The sequence below is a fragment of the Odontesthes bonariensis genome, chromosome 12, assembly GCF_027942865.1.
Source record: "Odontesthes bonariensis isolate fOdoBon6 chromosome 12, fOdoBon6.hap1, whole genome shotgun sequence".
Classification (NCBI taxonomy): Eukaryota; Metazoa; Chordata; class Actinopteri; order Atheriniformes; family Atherinopsidae; genus Odontesthes; species Odontesthes bonariensis.
The window spans coordinates 7,788,718-7,811,921 of NC_134517.1; the positions used below are offsets into that span (position 1 = coordinate 7,788,718).

The 23,204-nt window shown below is 42.1% G+C and overlaps 1 protein-coding gene across 1 annotated transcript in view; it reads right to left on the reverse strand.

Moving 5' to 3' along the window:
• Window positions 1-23,204, reverse strand: part of slc4a3 (solute carrier family 4 member 3) — a 73,109-nt gene that overhangs the window by 44,173 nt on the left and 5,732 nt on the right. Inside the window, exons 2-5 of the mRNA XM_075479018.1 lie at window positions 12,389-12,566; window positions 7,729-7,979; window positions 7,401-7,588; window positions 3,618-3,844 (exon numbers count right to left, since the gene is read on the reverse strand). Of these exons, the coding sequence (XP_075335133.1) occupies window positions 3,618-3,844; window positions 7,401-7,588; window positions 7,729-7,979; window positions 12,389-12,566 (844 nt within the window). The remainder of the gene's footprint in view (window positions 1-3,617; window positions 3,845-7,400; window positions 7,589-7,728; window positions 7,980-12,388; window positions 12,567-23,204) is intronic.

Here is a 23,204-nt window from a genome sequence, read left to right on the forward strand (position 1 = left end):
GTTGGGCTCGGCCGGACTTTATGCAAATTTGCCACGGCAGACGGAGTGCGTTATCCAATGACAGTAGATCATGTGTTCTCCTGTGTCGCAGCAGCAGCAGCAGCACAATAGCAGCTCTCCTCGCTCGCAGATCCGGATCCATGGTACAATATGAAATAATGTTCCATTGCTGACGATTTATACACATTAATTTCCCTCCAAAACTCAAATTTTTAGAGGGAGAAACTTCGGTTGGTTAAAATCACAAGTTATTTACTTTCCCCCGGAGCCATACACGCACCACACACCCACTGTAGTAGCAACACGGCGACAACTAGGCATCCAATCCGGCGAGCTACGTTGACGTGCCGGAATAGTGGACGCCTAGCCTGAGTCAGCTCTGATCAAGGTGACAAATGACATCCGCCTGAACACAGATGCAAGTAAAGTCACAGTCTTAGTTCTGCTGGACCTGAGTGCTGCCTTTGACACAGTTGAGCATGCAATCTTATTGCATAGGTTAGAAGACTGGGTGGGAATCTCTGGTCGTGCTTTAAACTGGTTCAAGTCCTATGCACTGGCTTCCTGTCGCTCAGAGAATAGACTTTAAAACAGCTCTGCTTGTGTACAAGTCTCTTCATGGTCAAGCGCCAAAGTACATCTCTGACATGTTAGAGCCATATGAACCAACTTGGGCTCTGAGAGGGAGGGGTCTCCTGCTGGTGCCCAGAGTCAGGACTAAACAAGGTGAGGCTGCGTTTCAGTTTTATGCTCCTAAAATCTGGAACAGTCTTCCAGAAGATGTGAGACAGGCCCCAACTCTGACAATGTTTAAATCCAGGCTGAAAACAGTTATATTTAGCTGTGCATATGACACCTGAAAGTATTTTATCTGCACTCTTCACTTTTAAATTAATTAATGATTATTTTTTTATGTTTTTTTTCTTCTTTTTTTTAATGATTTTATTGCCTTCTTGTGATTTTATGTAGCTGTAAAGCACTTTGTACCTTGTGTACGAATTGTGCTCTACAAATAAAATTGCCTTGCCTTGCCTTGCCTTATCTGTGATGCTTGTTCACTGTACTTTATCACAAAATAAAACCTTGGAGGTGTTGTTCTCTTTTGATCTATTTGGTAGTTTGTCAGTCCACCTGCAAAGTGCTCAAGAAATCCTGTGAACATGGAAAAAATAATGACTCCAGTAAAAAACTGACACATTGAAAGATGACTTGAAAGACTATATAACAGCTTTAACAAAGCATTGATTTTATGCCATGTTACTCTGCAGACCTATTACAACAAGTTGCATTTTATTTTACAGGTGTAACTAATAAACTGCTTTAGCTTTAGTGTTAATTACTAATTTTATGGCAGGTTCATTGCAAGAACCTCAAATCATTATAATCATTCCTGAAAACAGTAATCCATTGTCAGTGCACAAACTGTATATTAAACTGCAATTAACCATGGAAACAGTATGCTTTGCTAGACTGAAGCTGGAGAAAAGAAACATTTTCTCCCGCTGATGCCTAGCAAACGCGAGACTACATGCTATAGTGTTTTTGGAGGACTGCATATCTGTCTGTTTGTGTTTAAAAAAATTGCCATCTGTAGGAGTTGAGAACAACATAGATGGATACCTCCATAAAAACTGCAAATTAAGCGAACTTTCTTCAAGACACCAGCACTGTGCCCTGTATTTTTTTTAAGCTTTCCAGGATTTATTGTACCAATTGACAGCTGATTTCTGAGCTTGAAGATTCACATAAATCAAAACTGAACTAGTTTATGTTCATGAAATTCTGAACAAAGTTCAGTGTTAGTACACATTCAAAATGTTCTATGAGCTTCTTTGTATTATCTTTCTTACCTTCATAGTATTTCGGAGTGTTAAGAAGTACTGGAACGTGGGCCCCACGGCCGTGTGAGCAGATACATGCATATCTCCACATTTATCTAATTCATTTAGTGTATAACCTACCTGATTTGACCATTTTCACCCATCGATGAAAGTATATCAGCCTGCCCAGAGACAAGCGCTTTAATCTAATAATTAAAATCCCACTGACATAAAGTAACTTGAGCAGCATGTAAGAAAAGCAACTTCAAAAACAAGCAGCAGCAGCATGTTATACGCCTGAAAGAAACTAAGAAAACAGCTGCAGCGATGAAATCTGGTGTGATATGATATCCTTTATGTCTTGGATTCAAAAGCAACTCAAATAAATGCCTTCCTAGTTACACTGGGAAAAAAACACACACACACTCACCCACATAAAAATTACACATAGTTCCCAATGTTGTCTTGCATGGCCATTTGAAAAAAAAAACATTGATTGCACAATCCCCCACAGCACCACCTCAGATAAAATCATACATAGTAGTATTTCAGGACAGAGGTGAGGACAGAGTTCGCACGCTCTGCACCAAGGCCAAAAAAGGATTTCACCCTAAAACACAAGGGATTTGCTCTTTCTTTCTGCAGTGCAAAGGTTTTTTTTTTTTTTTTATCCTTCTGATTTAGATGACAGGCATGACTCATTTTTCACTAATTTATAGCTGTCTTCTGAAATCTTAACACCAACCTTTGTCAGTTTCATTTGTGCCATCTGTTGAGGACTCATCAGTTACACAAGTCTGTAATTTCAGTTGAATTAGTTGTATATACAGTATTTATACCAGTGATCAGTTATCATTACCTTTTTAGTTTAGCTTACAGCTGAATTTAATTTAATTTGTTTATTTAGTTTATTTATTATTATTTAGTTTACTTTTATCTATTCATCCATTATTTTAAATATATATATTTTTTTATTATTTTATTATATACTTATTATATACTTATTTATGCAGTGTTTTTCCTCATGGGGATCTTCCACACCGGGGACTATGCCTACTCGGTCTGTGGGGTCATTGCTGTGGGGATCGCCCTGGTTCCGGGTGGCTGGGGGATCCTGCACTGCAGCCCTGGCTGTGGTGTGGACGCCGGCCTGCTCTGATCTGGGTGGTTCCCCATAGTGGCGGCCTCTGTGGTCATTGGTGGGACAGATCCCGAAGATATTGTTTCCTCACTTCAGCGTCAAGCCAGATGTTAATGTTGATTGTTGTTGATGTTGCTCATGTTGGGGGGTGGGGGGTATGTGTGCAGTGTGGTTGTCAGTGTAATGTTGTGTGTGAGTTTATGCATGAATTGATTTGATTATTGATTTTTATTATGTAAAGCACTTTGTGCTGCTTTTTGGTGTGAAAAGTGCTATATAAATAAAGTTGGATTTGATTTGATTAAGGTCTGTTTCTTCCACCCATGGGGCACAGGCAGGGACAATTCAGCATGACACTGTCAACACTGTCTACGTTTAATACTGTGAGAGTGAGTTGTGCTTACGTTCAGTTAAATATTTTTCACGTGTTAATACACAACACTGAGCGCATTAGCATGCAGGTTGTTTTTTGCTGACTCACAGAAAAGGCTCAAAATGTATATTTTTGCTCACCTGCAACCAAAGTTGCAAATTTTCATCTATAAACTAATTGTTTAGTTGCAATTTTGTGTTACTTTTACACTCATGATTATCAAGCTGACGTATAGCTTTCTAGCAATTTTGCTTTCAAAACAACAAGCACTTAAAAACATTACTTTTCATGTCATCCAGATCAGCGCTGGCCAGCATCTGGGCCTCAGCCTCATCAGTGGGAACCTGCTGGTAGACGGCGGTCTCCAGAGTAGTCATGCTGCCGATGCAGATTCGCTCCCGTAGGTCATAGTTGCTTCTCTGGGCTGTCGGTGGACGATGGTGGACGGTCTTCTTGCGGAACCAGCCGCGAGTCGTGGTTAAACTTAAGATATCTGAACCTGGAAAAGAACTGACAAAGAACAAACACACAGTAGAGAAGAGAAAAACAAAAGATCTTCCTCCTTACTGTCACTGCTTTCGATTGATTTTTTCCAAGATTTCATGGCATTAAGTTTGGAAAACACTCCCGATTTGTTAAATACTGTCTGTTATCATCTCTGGGTTGCATTGACAAAACATAAACAGCAGAGGGCTTTTAAGCACAGCAATCAGCCTGAATCTCCTCACCAAACCTCTGAGTCATTCCAGCCTGTGCTTTCTCAAACACAGCAACACAATCCTGCATGGCAGAGGCATGATGGCTATGTCTGTGCTTTTATTCAGACAGGCATTAGCAGAGACAAATACCTGAATCACCATGGAGCCCCTGACCTCCTGGCAGCAAACTCAATGCATAATTCAAAGCATTACAGAATAATTTATAATCTGATGAATTTGCATGTCAGTCACCCAGATGGGCTTTTTAATATGTAAGATTTGGCAGGAGTCATTAGTAGATAATAAGTGAACCCAGAGAACTACTTTTATATGTGATTTGTTTGATGTTTACATTATCCATGAATAATTATGGCTTCTGACGACAAATTCACATTTCTAAAAATACAGTTTGTGTCAGCAGTGATAGAGGGAAAGATCCTCTAGTAAATTTTGATTTGTATTTCATATCCTTCTCTAAGGGTTTCATATTTTGAAAACATGCCCGACACAATTCTAATTTCTGGCAGGTAGCTGCAACATTTGAGCAATATTTTGTTTTGGGAAAATGTAATCAGTCTTTGGAGACTGTAAGGCATACTTCAGTGCTGATAACCAAAGCAACATACGTCTGTGTTTGCTTTGTCATACATAAACAGAAAACTATCCCTGGTAAAAAAAAAAGTGAACCTAGATTAATAATCTAAACTGAGAACCATATACCTTTAAAGCTTCATAATCACTATGTTATCGTTGGATCTCTGTGGATTGAAAGATTGTGGAATGTGCTAAACCTACAGATTCAATTTCCCCAGCTATGTGGTTCCTTAGTGTAACAACAAAAAAATATCTTTGAAAATGACCACTACTTTAATTACCTCTTCCTACTTCAATCAACTTTGCTTTTTAACTTCAGCAGACAGCTGTTTCCTTGAAGGGAAAATCTCTGATGAACACACAGCAGATAGGCAAAGCTAGCTGCTGAAGGTAGTGGACCATTGAGCAGCTAAAAAAGCACATTTAGCTAAGTAGTTAGCAGAGACCAAGACAAGAGCTACAAAATGAAAAGTAGACCACTTTACAGGGTAATTGCACTGTTGTGTGCGTAACATCCAGTTATTCTTAACCACGTGGGGGCAGCAACAGCGAACACAATCCGAGCAGTAAAGCTTGTGCGCTTTAGTTGATCCCATAATCGGGGTAATGGTAGGATCGTGCAGAGGAGTATAAATGCTTCATAAAAGCCTTTATTTTTTGCACAAAATTCAGCTTAGTATAGTGCTTCTTTTGTGCATTGAAAGTTGACCTTGAGAACTGTCACAGCTCATAAATCGGTGATAATGTCTTCCTCACTATCTGATACTATAGTGAGTAAAAAACTAACTGGCCAGTCTTCTGTTCCTTAGAGCCATTCTCCAGTTAAAACTTACTCTTAGCGGAATTACATGCACAATAAAGTCAATTCTGGTTAGAGCACCATTTAACTGTACCACCGTGCTTGTAACAGTTTAAGCATGGCCAAAGTCACTGCAAATCGATGTCTTTAAGTTACGTGAATAGTGATTTTACCAGATGACGCACTAGTTACAAAATCAGGATTTAATTGGAGCTGAGATGCCGTCTGAATATGCTTGACATACCAGATTTTCAATCACAATTTCTGATGTGTGTAGCAGTAAAGATACAAAAACTATGTGAACGAGAGCAGCTTTTTGGGGAATTTGGCTGTACTAATGTGCTTTTATGTTTTACTGTTTTCTACAAAAAGATGGAACTCTGGAGAGTGGACAGAGTGCCTCGGCTCAGGTCAGTCTAATTGAGCATTAAATGGAGGAGCGATTCTATCGTAAACCCCATTATCAGGTAGTTTTAGCCCAGTTGTCAGAAGTTCAATTTTGTACAATTACAGTTTGACTAACATGTTTAGGTGCATTTTAAAAAGTTCAGTTTTAGTCAGAACAACATAATATTATTATTATTATTATTATCATTTTCCTTTTTTTTCTGTGTTGTGTAGACATGCTTACTGAACAGCCATCAGGTGGTCTATTGTTCATGGCCCCAAAGCAGGCAAAACACAACCCATCCATTTAAGGACAAGGTAGGATTGTTCAAATTAACTGTCATTTCAAATAGAGCTCTCATTGCATTTGGGATCTGTTCCTTGTTCCTGCACCAATGCATGAGTCAGGTAGGACTGATGAGGCTAAGGGAAGTGGGGCTGGAGCTTACTTCAACTCTTGTTGTGTTAGGCTTGGACGTAGGGTACACCCTTGACAGGTTGCCAGTTCATCACGTGGCTAAAGCTGAAACAAACTAGACAAATATCTGTGTACGCTCACACTCACAACTGAGTCAGTTCCAATTAACCTTACATGTATGCTTTTGGACTATGGGAGGAATAATCACGGGATCCTTTCTTTGGTAGGGAAAATACATCCAGCTCAATGAAGAGCACTGGATAAAGCAGCTTGACATTCAAGTCTGAAATGACAAGAACACTTCAGGAAAATGAACTTGTATAAAATGCATGGCAAAGGCTTCGAACAGCTCAAAACTAAAGGCAGAAAGACCCAAAAACAAATAATAATTGAGGGCCTCTGCTGTAAAGGCCTTTGATTATGATCATGGCTTAAAGACTTCAGTGACTTATTGACTGCAAAAAAAATTGTCAACATTGCACAAAAAATGCTAAGATGTTAAATGACATTTTGGCCTCTGAAAAGTAATTTTCTAAACATTCCAAAGTTGTAATCCTAAAACCTTTCCTCCAATCTGAAAGTAAATGCACATTGAAGCCAAGATAAAAGTTGTAAGTGTCCAATAGTTATTCCACATGCTATTTCTGTATATGTTTGATGTTAGCGAGCTATAAGCAAGCTAATCACTAACTTTGTTTGGTACATTTTGGGTTGTTACATCAGCAGTTTTAGGCTCTATTTACATTAATTCATTTCACCATTTCTTCGTTTCGGCGTCTTGCAAACTATTTACATTTACACTGAAACGGGGATCGGCTGATTCGCTAGTCACATGACTAATCAGCCATCACATCACATGATCGCCCTTGCATCTGGAGCATGAGCAACTGCTTTATATTCACAGATTTATCAGGGCCTTATTAGACCTATATACTGAAAAAATGCTAAAACGCGTTATGGCAGTGTTATTAACTTTACATTTGCGAACCAGAAAGCAAAGAAATCATCAGAAAAGACTTGATAAAAAAGGGACATTACACATAGTTTTTTTGTTCATTACAATAACACAACTTGACACATCACAGTGTTGCAATATCTTGGATCCTGTTTTTACATCTGCACAGACAGCAGAGAAGAGTCAGTCCAAACAGAATAAGTTGACATCCCCACCTGTTGGGAGCTGTTTCTTCTCCGTCCAACTCATCACTCTGTCCAGTAGCAGCAGTTCCCCCAGTCTGAACTGCCTGCTTTATCGGAGTAATTGGGACTTCCCTCGACACTGGATGTTCTTCGTTTTCTGTGTGGACAGTAGCGAGTGGTAAGGGTTCATCCAAGTCCTCTTGACTCCCAAAACTAAACTAAGAGGAAGAGGAAGATCAGTGAGAGGAGAGTAAAAGGCCTTTGTGTGGTTAAACTGTTTCATCCCCATTTCATCAGCTTCTGTACATGAAGAGAGTTTCACATGATTTCTTTCACCACTTTTACAGACTTATTTTACCTGTGGCTGGATATCAGGCAGCTCTGTTGGCATGGCAGTTATCTCATGCCCCTCTGTCTCAGACTCCGCCTCTTCCTCATCTACCTCTTGTATGGTGGGCGTAACATCGGAGGGGGGAAGTGATGTCTTTTTTTTCTTCCGTTTCTTTTTGCGCCTTCTGTCCGAGCTGTGCACCCTCTTGCGTAAGCGCTGGGGTACGGGCAGATGGGTGGACAAGGGGTGGTGCGTGTGGTGAAACATATGTCTGTGATCTGGGTTTCAAGAAATAAAGAAGTTGAAAGTACATCAGTGTTTTTCTCGATGTATATATCTGATAATAAGGTGACCGTTTGTGCTGTTTGCAAAATATTTAACAGTTATTAATGTGAACAGATGGCACACTCAAATTATACCACACTAGTGACATGATACTATTCATCGATTGGTAGTATTGCCCACCAATCGGAAGGTCGGTGGTTCGACTCCGGCTTCTAAGAGTCACTTGTAGAAGCGTCCTTGGGCAAGAAACTGAACCCTACGTTGCCTACCGATGCATCCATCGGTGTATGAATGTGTGTGAATACAGTATATAGACTAAGACGTGCTGTATGAGTGTGTGAGTGAATGGGTGAATGTGGCATGTAGCCTAGTGTTAAAAGCGCTTTGACGGTCAGCTAGACTAGAAAACCACTATACAAGTACAGTCCTTTTACCATGCCATTTACATACTAAGCCATAAAAGAAAAGAAGGTTTTCAAAACACAGTGCTGTATAGGAAATAATTATGTTCTCTTAGGCAGTCTCTTAAATTCCATTAAATAAAACATAAAGGGAAAAAGTGCTGATACAACTCTCAGAGGAGAAACACACTCTCCTTCTAATTCCCTGCTGAACTCTTGAAAGATAAAACATAAACAAAAGTTTTACATTTTAATTAGCATGCAATAACTGAAAAACACTCCGATGAACATCAAAAGAAAGCAGCTCTATCCAAACTAAGCCTCTGAGAGAGGATGTAGTTACCATTAGCTAACCTCGCTAATGCTAACCCCCCATAGCCTACTGAGTTTACACAAAATATAGTTCCTTGCTCTGAATCCAATCTCCTTATAAATACAGAGGTGAAGATCAGAATCTATTTTTTTAATGCATGTCTGTGGAAACACTTACAAACCCATTTCTGTTTAGCTGGATTACAATTTGACAAAAAAAAATCAAAGTCTTACAGCTTTATTCTAAATGCCACTGAGCTCCAAAATGGCTACAGTACAAAGGTAATCTGGTAACGTGTATCAAGTCGAATGTTTTCATGTTTTTACCATCCTAGCCAGAGCCCTGCAAAATGACCTCCAGCGGGACACTAATATGAATGTTTCTGCTCAAACTGTAAGAAATAAACTCCATGAGGGTGGTATGGGGGCCCGACGTCCACAAGTGGGGCTTGTGCTTACAGCCCAACCTCGTGCAGGGCGATTGGCATTTTGTAAGAGAACACCAAGATTGGCAGTTTCGCCATTGGCCCCCTATGCTCTTCACGGATGAGAGCAGTTTCACACTAAGCACTGGAGAACGTTCTGCTGCCTGCAACCTGCAATAATCCTCCAGCATGACCGGTTTGGCGGTGGGTCAGTAATGGTTTAGGGAGGCATTTCTTTGGAGGGCCACACAGCCCTCCATGTGCTAACCAGAGGTACCCTGACTGCCATTAGCTACTGGGATGAGATCCTCAGACCATATGCTGGTGCAGGGGGCCCTTGGGTTCCTTCTGATGCATGACAATGCTAGGCCTCGTGTGGCTGAAGTGTGGCAGTAGTTCCTGGATGATGAAGGCATTGATGCTGTGGACAGGCCTGCCCGTTCCCCAGACCTGAATCCAATCGAGCACATCTGGGATATCATGTCTCATTCCATCCACTAACTCCACGTTGCACCACAGACTGTCCAGGAGTTGACTGATGCTTTAATCCAGGTCTGGAAGGAGATCACTCAGGAGAACATCCGCCGAGCATTGCCAGGCTTTTTGAGGGGAGGTCATACAGGCATTTTTATGTTATTTTATTCTCAACACATTCCACTATGTAATCTATAATGATTTGCAACTGGAATATTAAATTCATTGAGATCTAGGTAGTGTTATTTTAGTGTTCCCTTTATTTTTTTGAGCAGTGTACATACATATACCTTTTGCTAGCTTCACAATGAAAACCAAAAAGCTTTTCAAACGGGTTAAGATTAGGCTATGAAACAAACTTTGAATATCCTAGGGAGCACCACTAAACCTATATATTGGGAAAATAGAAAAGGGGTACATAGGAACTTAACTTGATAAGTGGGTGCACCTAGTACGAAGGCTGAAGATCAACATGGCCTGTTGCTGTATATCAACCTCCTATATCTGCTCTTCCCTGCCCAGCCACTCACTTGTGTCCAAAAAAAACCCCTTTAAAAATATGTGACACCCTAACCAGCCTGCTAAGAAAGGGTCGACCATTTCGATGCATGGCATCAGATAGAGAGGTAAACAAAGAGTCCCCCGATTGGCTCCCCGGGAGAGATTGGAGTGTCAGTTCACAGGGCCAACTTAAGATGCATATACTGCCGCAAGCTTGACATTTCTGGAAAACAACTCAGTAATGTAACCGCTTTCGTAAAAGAAAAAAAAAGGATATAATTAATAAGCATTATTTGTAGTTCACCAAAAGGTATGTGGGCCTGGACTCCCAAACTTTGGGGAAGCAGGAATTCTGGTCAGATTAAACCAAACTTGAACTTTTCTCATATTAGAAAAACGGAAAAGTATAAACTCTTAAGAATCCTGAGTACATCATCCCAACAGTGAAGCATGTTGGTGGAAAACTGTTATGACCTACATATGAGTGTGCCAAGTTTTTAAAACAGTTCAGCCATCGAATTTTACACTGATCAGCCATAATAATGTGACCAGCTGCCTAATACTGAGTAGGTTCCCCTAACGCTGCCAAAAAGCTCGGACTAGTGAAGGTGTGGACAAAGAAAATCTGGATGAGTCCTGGAGTGTCTGGGCATTGGCTATGGATTTTTTTAGGCCCTGTGGTTTCTGGGACTGTGTTGACTGGAGTTGCTTCACATATGCCGTCAGACCCCATCAGATTGGTAGTTTGGAAGTTCAGAGCTTTCACGATTACCATCTTTTGGCGCTTTTCCACTAGCTCGCTTCGGCTCGGTGCGCTGTTGCGCGTTTCCACTAGCACGCAGTACCTGCAACCGGGTAGATTTTCCGTATCACCTCAGCCCTGGTTCCAAGCGAGCCTAAGTGTTACTAAAACGTGACGTCAGCCGACTGCCTTCCACTGATTGGCCGATGAGTGTTGTCACTTTTCAATACTGTTTTGTCTGGCGGCCAGGAGTCTTCTCTGGCTCTCTTCTCTTGCCTTCTGTGCGATAAAAAGCCACAGGGTGAGCAGCAACACGAGCGCCTTGATGTCCTCCATGCTATCCTCCTCGTATGTTGTTGTTGTTGTTCTGGTCGCGCAGCCGTGTTACGACGACCCCGCCCATGTCGAGGAGGCACGAAGTATATTCTGTTGTAATGGAAACACAACCAAACCGAGCCGTGCCGAGCCGTGCCGAGATAGTGGAAAAGCGCCATTTGTGGAGTTTACCACTGAGTGAGGTCCTATGGACATGCACTCCAATTTTTGCTGATGAGGGTTAGGAGCTCATTCAGGGTTAACTTGGCCTCTTTGTTACTTCTCTAATTGATGTCCTTGTTGTCTGGTTCAAGGGTTTTGATGCAATGCCATTTCTTCACAGGTTTCTTGTCATACCATATCCGATCCATTTTCTAATCACTGATTTAATGGTGCTCTGAGGGATAATCAGAGAGTTTTTATTTTGTCTTCTCCACTTTGTTTGGAGACCTTGGTCTTCATTATGCTGCTAACTTATCTGTGTTGCAGACTCAGGGACCTTTTCCAACACTGAGATCATAAGACACTAAAATTGTACATTGAAAGACTAAGACTTTGCTCACATGTACATAGATATTTTGACAAAGACAGATTTTTCTACCCATTTCCACTTATCATTTCTATGCAAACAGTTTTTGGCCCCTGGAAGGGAATTGTTTTTAAAAAATGCCAGACAACATGAAGACATTTAAAACATTGTTACAGTGTTGTATGGACAGTGCAGTTAGGGTTTTTACTGTACCTTGTCAAATCATGTTGTGCGTGGCTCATTAGTATCATGTCATAATATGTCCCAATCTCACCTTTGTTGACATGGCAACAGTAGATGCAAACAAGATAGTGCTAAGCTAACCTTGTCAACTTTAGACATGACTGCACCTAAATGTACAGTAACTCTATACTATACTGACTATACTGAAAACTATACTCAAATTAGCTTATTATTTGACTTGTGAAGGTAACTGGCACACCAGATCATAATTTAGTTTTTCAAAACAAAGGGATTGAATATACATACATGCACTACTTCAAAGTTTGAGATTTCAGTTTTCGGAAACATTATCCTTTGATTTAACTTGGACCATTTTGGCTACCTCATATAGGATTACTATATAAAAGCCTGAAAACAAATCCCTTTTAAATTACAGGTTGCAGTGCAATAACATTTTGAAAAAATGCCAACAAGGGTGATTATTTCTGCAAAGCACTGTACAATGTGTAGCTTAGCTCACTCTCAAAGTCTTTCTCAGTGTAGTGTCGGCCCATCCTGTCTCCCCCAGTGGAAGCAGAATCACTAATGATGTCTCCAAAGCGCTCCACAGACAGGGCTTTCTCCCAGTTCTCTTCTTCTTCTTCTCCTTCCTCCTGTTCCTCCACAGAGATGTCCTCATCTTCCTCCTCGACCTTTACCTGGAGGCAAATAAAAATAAAAATATGACCACCCAGGCGCAAAAAAGTCAACATGATGTAAGCAATGCAAGAGAAGAGCAGAATAAAGTGCAGCAAAGAAGGGACATGTTCAAATCTTTAAATATAGCCAGTCCAGTCCTAATCATTTCACTCTGGCTTAAAAGAATACATAAATAAAAGATTATCATTCTATGAAGAAAATCTATCAAGGAGCTTTTCTTTATGATGAATAAGCCCACAGCCATTGCTTATATTACAAGATAAGCACCACAATGTATTCTGCAATATTACAATAGGTATAGGCACATACTGTCTGTATATTCTTGACTACATGTAGGTAAATCAATACAACAAAGTGCTAAATAGCAAAGAGCTAATGTACTAGACAACCCCTGGAGACAATAGAGGTTTAGGGGAGTGTCCTGTCAGAGCCATCCGGTGCCTCTGATAGGTCAAATCGCTAGGAGAAGCAGTTTCCTCCACCTCAGATTGGTGCTGGCACAGTAAGCACTCTGGCTACAGCACAGTGGTCTCAGATTTCTCTGTGCCAAGGCTCCATTATTTCCTAATTACCAATGGGATGAGGGGACAGGATGCATTTAATGATCTGTGCAACCTATCTACAGTACACAAGGTGGAGGCACATGCAGCTAAGCAGACCGAAAAGAAAATGGTGAATCTTTAAGTGAGAAAGAAACAGCACTGGAGGGCCAGTTCATGGAAAAGAAAAAAAAAAAGAAAATTTAGATTGATTTACTTTGTACAGGGAAGTACTGTTCATCAGAATGTTAAGGATTTGATGTGATGCAAGTGAGAAAAATACTCTGCTCTACTCTCTAACTAAGATAATCCCAGAGAAGCGAGTTCCTCTGAACCTGATTTTGCTCTGCTTGAGCTTTGTTCGTGCAAATGACTAAAATATCTTTCATAGGTGCTTTGAAGTCAGTTGGGGTGGAGACACACAGGAGGTGGGCAGCCCAGCCCATGTGGCAGAGCACCATTTGAATACGAGGAGGAAGACAAGCAATACAGCAATCAAGGGAATTGTAAATCTATAAAAAATATGACTTTATTATTGATTTAGTTTTAGTTTTTATAAAAATCATAAATACTACCCAAATGAAATCTAAGATGCAACACTTTAAATCATTTATCAAAGTACTTTTAAATGTATACTCCCTTAATGTAATAGGGAAGGTATGTTATATCGAAACATCTATTATTACAGATAAACTAGTGCCAAAAACAGCATAATAATAGGTTTAGGTGATGTATTTCAGAGTGAAAGAGAACAAGTGGATGAGTTTCTATCTACTGTAAGACAGGGAATTTAAATGAAATCTACATACAGTTATAGTCATGTGCATGTGCTAATGGAACACACAATATATACATAAAAGGACATGCAAATTAACGAGTAGCTGTTCTAATAGTCATAATCTCTACAGTGTATTTTGAAAGCTATCCCTTACTCATACTGTATGATCAAATATTTTTGTCATATAGCTCTTATTTCTTTATAACTTTACAGCAGTTTCACAACTACATTACAGGAGAAATGACTCACTGCTATGTGGTTTACAGCTACAATCATCAGGTTGTTTTGTTTTATAGCAGCACTGCCACAGTCTTTGATAAACATTTTTATTTTTTTTTTGTTGATTCTGCAACGGTTCTTTTGGCTCATTTGTTAAACATAATGAGGCACTGGATACTGCGTGACATTTTTCACCCATTTTCACTTTACACTTCTTACTAACATTTATAGACAGTGGTTTGGTATCCATTTACTAGTGAGGCAAATTTGAAGCAATCAGACACATTTCCATAGACTAGCTTGAGGCAAATAAACTACTGTGCCCAGTATCACCAGAGGGTGGTGATATAGGGTGCTAGTGGTTGTAATTCTTAAGAATAAGCAGTTGTTTCAAACAAACCTTGAGTAGAACAAACAACACATTTGGTGGAAATCTACAAGAGGAAGGCAGAGAGAGCATTTTTTTTCAGGAATCACTTGTATCTCTGGAAATATCTAAGATTTTATATCATATCTGTGAAGATGCTGTCAGTCAGGTAAGTTTATTGTTTGCTGGCCTGGACCAGAAACAACTGGTTAGTTTTATTGTTTACATAAGAGTCTCCTCCATAGAATCATGGTGGATCCCAGTGAACCCACAATGGTCCCTGGAAACAGGCCTGGGGTGGGGGGGTTCTCATATTCTCATACTCTGGAGTTGCCTATGGAGAGGTCTCAGGTGGGTGTAGGGATACTCACAAAAAAAAGGTTTCACCAAGTTTTCCCTGGAGAGTCACATGAGGATTTCATTGTTCTTCTTGAGGACTTCAATTCCCATGTTGGCAATGATGGAGTGACCTGGAGAGACGACATTTATCGTTTGGCCCCGACCGATTGTAGAACCTCAGGTTCACGAGGAAGAGGGGGATCATGGGAGTTTGACCATCCAGTCTCCATGTGTTTTATAGACTTGGAAAAGGCTTATAACCTTGTTCCCCGAGGGATTCTAGGTGGGGGTACTGAGGGAGTATGGAGAACCAGAGACGCTCTTACGAGCTATCTTGCTATACCAAAGCAAGAGTTGTATCTGTATCCTTGACACAAGGAGAGTGAGAGGGTTGCCTTACTGCAGCTGCAAGTCGCAGGAGGGAAGGTTCTGACTGTCGTTTGTGCGTATGCACTAAACAGCATTTCAGATTACCCAGCCTTCTTGGAGTCTCTGGATGTCATCCTGGAGAGAGTCACATGAGGATTTCATTGTTCTTCTTGAGGACTTCAATTCCCATGTTGGCAATGATGGAGTGACCTGGAGAGATGAGATTGGAAGGAATGGTCTCCCTGATATGAATCCAAGTCGTGTCTTGTTTTTGGACTTCTGTGTTAAGAATGGCTTGTCCATCACAAACACAATGTTCGACCATAAGGAGGCTCATAAGCGTACGTGGTACCAGGCCACCTTAGGCCAAAGGTCAATGATCGACTTTGTAGTTGGACGGTCGGGTGAAGAGCTGTCAACTGATCACCACCTGGTGGTGAGTTGGATCCAGGGCTGTAGTGGTCAAATTAGAGGTGGGTAAACTATGAATTTTTTGATCAGACAGACCGTGACGCGACGCAACGCAACGTGACGTGACACAGCACAAAGCAACGCAAGGTGTCGCGAATCTGTATGGCTGTCCTGGCCATATTCCATGACGTTATCAGTTAAAGTCATATTAAATCAATGACAGTCAACAAATGTTTTTGTAGTTTGTAGTTTATTAAATTTCAAATTTCAACAGTAAAGAAAAGTATGTGTACAGTAAGAACTATCTACAGTAGATATGGTGTGTGTGTGTGTGTGTGTGTGTGTTAGTATGCATGCTTTTTAAAGTAGTGCCCAGAGGGCCTCCTTGTCCGCAACGTCAGGTTCTGCCTTGCAGGGGCGTGTTCTGGGGTCCATGGCTCCCCTGTGCTTCACCAGCCAGGACTTCATTTCCAGGACACCAAATTTATTTTGGATTACAGTGAACCCTCGTTTTTCGCGGGGGTTACGTTCCAAAAAGAACCCGTGATAGGCGAAATCCGTAAAGTAGAAACCTTTTTTTTTTTTTTTTACAATTATTATACGATGAAATACTGCATAATGCATTGAAACCAAAGAACAAAGCCGTTTTACAGGCCCAAGCATTTGTTTAACAAATAAAAGTACTGTATAAATGTTTTTTTTTTAACAAATAACTACTGTACTGTAAAATAATCATTTTCATCATCAATACGAACTGAAGGCTTCAAATTGCGGAGATCAGCACCGCCCCACCGCGACCCGAGTCATTGGATTAGAACGGCAGAAAATGAAAAATGATTTTGAAAAAAAATACAAAGTACAGTGGGACAAATAGTGACTCACGTGTATTTCACTGCTCTTCTGACTGAGCCGCTGCATCCTGACTCCGCTCTGTAGCGTTTTTTTCTTCTAAAGCCCGCGGTGCAGGTGTGTTTTTTTTCGAGAGAAGAGCATAGATCGGTAGTTGTTGTCGCTCTTTTTTCTTCTGGGCAAAAATATTTATATATACCGACATGCCACCATCGATTATGTTTGAGAACTGTAATGAACGTGTACGTGTACATACTAAACCACAACGTTATTGACACACAGGTAGAGAAGAAGCGGAGAGACTGTTTAGCCAATCAGAATGCAGAACACAATGCACGATGCAAATCCGTGAAGCAGCGAGACCGTGAAAGGTGAACCGCGTTATAGCGAGGGTTCACTGTATTCCAACGGCAGATCACAAGGCGCAGGGAACTTTGACGTGCGTAATTGCCATTAAGAGCTGCGTAAACGCTATTTAGATGTGGGTAAACGCTATTTAGAGGTGGGTAAACGCTATTTCCTAAATTCCAGAGGTGCGTAAACGGCGTTTACGTGCGTTTACCCTCCACTACAGCCCTGGTTGGATCTGTTGGGTATGAGACTGCCGGACAGACCTGGTAAGCCCAAACGAGTAGTTAGGGTGAAATGGGAACGTCTGGTGGATGCCCCTGTTAGTGAGGTCACCCGGAGCAGCTGACAGGTACCTAGCAGCTAAAAGGGCTGCAGAATTGGTGGTTGCTCAAGCTAAAACTCACGTGTGGGAAGAATTCATGGAGACTATGCAGAAGGACTTTCAGTTTGCCTCAAGGTTGTTATGGCAAACGAATCGGCGACTCAGAAAGGGAAAGCAGGGACCTTCCTAGGTTGGGCTTGACCTGGGTGGAGAACTGCTATGGAACGGTGGAAGGAGCACATTTGGGATCTCTCCAATCCGGCTGGCATGTCCTCCATTGAGGAGGCAGAGTCTGAGGACTTGGGGGAAGACTCCTTCATCACCTTAGCGGAAGTTGTTGAGGTCGTCAAAAAGCTTGTGGTGGATGAGATTTTCCCTGAGATGCTAAAGGCTCTGGACATGGTTGGGCTGTCTCTTCAATGTCGCATTGAGGTCTTGGTCAACGCCTATGGAGTGGCAGATCAGGGTGGTGGTTCCCATTTTTAAGAAAGGGGACCGGCGAGTGTGTTCCAACTACAGGGGGATCACACAACTTGGCCAGCCCGGAAAAGTTTACTCAATGGTGTTGGAAAAGAGGCCTTGACCGATTGTAGAACCTCAGGTTCACGAAGAACAGGGGCATCATGGGAGTTTGACCATCCAGTCTCCATGTGTTTTATAGACTTGGAAAAGGCTTATGACCTTGTTCCCTGAGGGATTCTAGTTGGGGGTACTGAGGGAGTATGGAGAACCAGAGACGCTCTTACTTGCTATCTTGCTATACCAAAGCAAGAGTTGTATCTGCATCCTTGACACAAGGTCAAACTTGTTTACAGTGCATGTTGGACTCCACCAGGGCTGCCCCTTGTCACCAATCCTGTTTGGGATTTTCATGGACAGGATCTCAAAGCGTAGTCGTGGAGAAGAGGGTGGCTGGCTTGAGAACCTCAGGAGACACGGAAGCAGAGAAAGAAGAAAGGGGCAAAGAGGGCACAGTTTATCAAAGACCCCTATAGGTTCACTAAAACCTTATTAGGGGAAGCAAGATCAGGAACACTCAGCAGCTCTAAAGAGGAGGTTGAAGAAGCTCTGATGTTAACACACTGTGACCCACAGAGGTATGAACATCTGAGCAGCCACCCAAAGATCATCAGGGCGCCACCCCCCTCTGAACCCTTGGTGACCAGAGAACCAACCTGGAAGGAAGTGGAGGAGGTGGTGAAAAAGGCAAGGACAGCATCAGCCCCTGGACCAAGCGGGTTGCCTTACAAAGTGTACAAGAAGTGTCCACTTCTACTACGTAGACTTTGGAAGCTCCTCCAAACTATCTGGGCCAAGGGCAACATACCAACTACCTGGAGAGTGTCAGAGGGCTGCTTTGTGCCAAAAGAGAAGGACTCTTCTGCGATCGACCAGTTCCGCACCATCTCTCTGCTGAGTTTAGAAGCCAAGATTTTCTTTTCAGTCTTGGCAAGAAGAATGACAACATACATGACAGCAAATGGATATGTCAACACCTCGAGCCAGGAGGGGGGGATTCCAGGGTTCTCTGGATGCCTGGAACCTACCACCATCCTCAGCCATCTGATCCAGGAGGCCAAGGGGAGTAAGGGCAACCTAACAGTTGTCTGGCTGGACCTTGCAAATGCATATGGGTCCATGCCCCATTCCCTCATCAACAAGGCCATGGAGCAGTACCACATCCCTGACACAATCAGGCAGATGATCAACAGCTACCTGGGGTCATTCAAACTGCGGTTTCAGACTGCCAAGTTCACCACCACATGCAGTCATTGGAGAAGGGCATTGTGACAGGATGCACAGTATCCCCCATTCTGTTCATCATGGGGATGAATCTCCTGATTACAGCAGCAGCAGCAGAGGCCAAAGGACCAGTCACGGCAGCAGGGAGCAGACAACCCCCATTGAGAGGATTCATGGATGACCTCACTATAACAACCACAACACATGTGCAGGCAAGGTGGATCCTGAAGACTCTTGGGGCTTTAGCATCATGGGCGAGAATGGCTTTTAAGCCCAGGAAGTCACGGAGCATGGTGATAAGGCGGGGAAAACTGACAGGCTTTCGAACTACAGGTCCAAGACAAGCTGATCCCTACAATCAGGGAAAATCCCATTAAAAGCCTGGGAAAGTGGTACGACAACACCCTCAGTGACAGAAACAACATCTCTGACACTTTAAATCAGGCGGAGGAGTGACTAAGAAGGATTGACAAGTCAGACCTACCCGGCAAGTTCAAGTCCTGGATATACCAGCACGGGCTCCTACCAAGGCTGATGTGGTTGCTGACAGTCTATCAGATCCCAGTGACTGCAGTGGAGGGAATGGAAAGGAAAGTGAACAAACATCTGAGGCGGTGGCTTGGTATCCCTCCCAGCTTCACAGCAGTTGGGCTCTACATCTGATCAGGACAGCTCCAACTTCCATTTTCCTCTGTGGTGGAGGAGTTCAAGGTGGCTAAGTGCAGGGTGGCAATGATGCTCAGAGACTCAAAAGACGAGCAAGTAAGCAACGCAGGGGTCACAACACGAACAGGCCGTAAGTGGGCAGCAGACACTGGAGTTAGACAAGCTGAAAGCTCCCTGGAGTTGAGAGACATCATTGGCAATGTCTGCATGGGCCGGCAAGGACTGGGAGCATCTCACTTCGCCCAGTGGAGGAAGGCAAGCATCCAGGAGAGGCGGGAAATGGTGCAAGCGGAAGTTCGTCACCAAGAGGAAGAGACACGGAAGGCGAAGGCTGTTGAACTGGCAACCCAGGGAACATGGACCAGATGGGACCTCCCAAACAGGAGGGTCACATGGACGGAGCTGTGGAGGCTGGAACCTTTCCGTGTGAGCTTCCTCTTGAGGTCCGTGAATGACACACTCCCATCACCAGTGAACCTAGCCAGGTGGGGCCTGAGGGAGGACCCGCTCTGCAAGTTGTGTGGGAAGAGGGGAACACTGGACTACATTTTAGCAGGGTGCCAAACCGCTCTGGCCCAGGGGAGGTACAGGTGGCGACATGAACAAGTGCTCCGTGTGATGGCTGACATTTTCGAGCAGGCCAGGAGAAGACCACAACCAACCAAGCCACAAGTACCATCACTGCAATTTGTCAGGGCAGGGGAAAAAATATCCTCTGTTAAAAGAGCCAGGTCCAACATCCTCCAGGGGGCACAAGGATGGGAGATGTCAGTCGACCTGGGGAAGAAACTCACTTTCCCCCCCATCGTCCAGACCACCTTGAGGCCTGACATTGTCATCTGGTCAGAGCAGGCTAAGAAAATCATCCTAGTGGAGCTAACTGTGCCTTGGGAGGAAGGCTGTGATGAGGCCCATGAGAGGAAGAGCCTAATGTACCAGGACCTCATCATGGAATGCAAAGAGAAAGGCTGGCAAGCATGGCTATTTCCAGTGGAGATCGGGTGCAGGGGGTTCCCGGCACAGTCATTGTGGTCGGTGCTCACTGCACTGGGCATAGCTGGCAAGGAGAGGAAGACAGCGGTACGCAGGATTGGGGAGGCAGCAGAGAGAGCCTCATGCTGGTTGTGGTTTAAGAGGGAGGAGGGCGGCTGGAGGCCTGGAGCTGATGGGCAGTGACCTGGCCACCACTGCTGACGCGCCAGCTGAAGGGTGTAGCGGTTAAGGGTTGAAACACCCCGTGAAGGTTGGGCACCGTCTGACGACATCAGCTCCAGGCCAAAAGCCACCCACAGTCACTTTAGAGAGTGGCTGTATGCATGGCATCACGTGATGTATTAAACAAGTGCATGTCTATATCATAATCCCTCATCATTGTCAAACATTTGACTTTTTTTTTATAAATCTGGTTGAGCACAATACAGTTATTTATTGAATTCAGTCCGTCGCCAACATAGAGGTGGTAACTTCTCAATATTCTGTTAATATTGTTATTATAATGAATACTGGGTAAGAGCTGCCATCCCTTTCCAAACAATTGACTGTGAGTGATATCATTGTGGGCTACTATCTACATCAAACGCAATGAAATTTAATGCAAGAAAATTTTATTTCAACAACTTACGAGGAGGGGAAGCGTCAGTTTAAAAAGTCTGACAAATTGAGCGTAGATGCACTTCAGCCTAAAACACATAGTTTAACCTGTTCTCTTCAAGAGCCCAACCTCTATCATAACATTAATATTTAATATTTGGTAGAATGGTGAGCCACAGAGATGCATTAAAATATTTATCAGATGGTGACTACCATTCAGGAGGGCATACATGTGTCTGTGTTATGTGTTTACTTTGTTTGTTAGGATGAAGTGCTCTCGCATTCGTGACCGGGAAACAGTTTCTAAGAGAAAGCCATTTGAGTCCTTCACTTTGAGTCTAAATTTACAGCGTGGGTTCTGAATACAGCTTATTGTAAGGGGAAGGGGGGTTCAGGTTTAAACAACCCAAATGCAAGAGCAGCAGCAGTATTCAGAAAGAAGAAAAGAAATTGCAACCAGTTGCAGAGCAAAACAATAAAAAAAAGAAAAACACATAGCAATACTCCCTGTTTTACAATGGTTTTGAAACACAAATCAACTCTTTAGGACTCTTTTTGTTCAAAGTTCAAACATCTGTTTCAGCACGGGAAACTTCCAGTGACTCAATGACCCATTTAAAGTGAAAAACTACAGTCTGCAAACACTTCAAGCTACGGACTATATAGAAAGATTATGTTTTCTCGTACGATGGAGGAAAAAAACATCAAGCAAAGCCTTTTCAAAATGACAAGCATGACACCAAAACCTCTGTTTAGCACTGTAAATGATTAAGAATATTGCCATTTGTCAACTTTGGGCAAAGCAGCTATCTTTGCTCTGCTAGCTTGCAACCCAAGTGAGGCAGCAGGGGAATTGCATGAAAGTGAGGTATTGTCAGGTGTACAATGACATGGGAATGTCTATACAGTCAGCCTCTTCATACTGCCTGTCAGAGGCTCATGAAAATATCATAATTGATAAGATACCAAGACATAAAATTATACAGAGCCCAACATCTGGACTAATTGGAAGAATATCAGGTCCTTTAAAACAGTTCCACACCATATATTTTTTTTAAATTAGTGACTGCCCTTGTCCACACCGAAGTTTACATTCTGCTGATGGAGCCTGAATATGTGTGTAGAATAAACAACAACATAGGGAACAGCGAGAAGGAAGGAGATGGCCATTTAATAATTTTTTATGTATAATAATAATAGTTATTATTATTAATATCATTATTTGTAATCCTTATACCCTGGGCTGTCATTTGGGTGCTGTCTAAAGGTTGAATGCTCAAAAATCTCCTGATACATAACATATTCGTTTCTTTTAAGAAAAAGATCACCAGATACTTCAAACAATTCAAACTACTTCAGACACTATAAACAACAGCACGTTGAACCAAACATGAATCTCACTCAATTCGTTAAACTATTTCTGAAATATAATATGCGTATGCATATTAAATCCTCCCAGAACAAATAGTTTGAGAATTAAAACTGTAGCTTAATGAAAAAAAACATGGATGGGAACTTGTTCTGTCGTTAATAAATGTTAAATTGAATTTCTTCTAACCCTGTATACTTGTTTGATAGTCACTGAGAGCATTTCAACATTTTGCTTTTGTACCGCTCTGAGGCAAAGTGGCTTCATGTTAAATAGGTTTTCATGTTGAATAACTGGTTAAAGAAAAGCTTTACAAAAAACAGTTCAGAGAGCTACTATATATTCAAATAATTCTAATAACACAACCTAAACGGTTCAAGAAAATAGTGAAGAGATTAAGTTATCTATTACCTACTGCATGTTACAGTCCTAATCTAATAGTTATATTGGTCATTGGTATTACATCTGGCAAGGTTTTATTAGGAAGTACATTTGAAATGTAAAACCTGAAATTCCTTACTGATCAGGATGGTTAAATCAGTTTCTATCTCAGTAAAGTACTCAGCTTTTGTTTTTTGAACAGGAGGCTCTTTTTATTTAGCAGTGTTTAAAGCTACTTCCCACTCTGTTCATGCCTGTGGGAAGTATGCCAGCTCCTTCAATCAGAGAAACCAATCACAAAAACATTTCCATCAGGATTTTGCTTTTCTATTCACTGTGCAGCT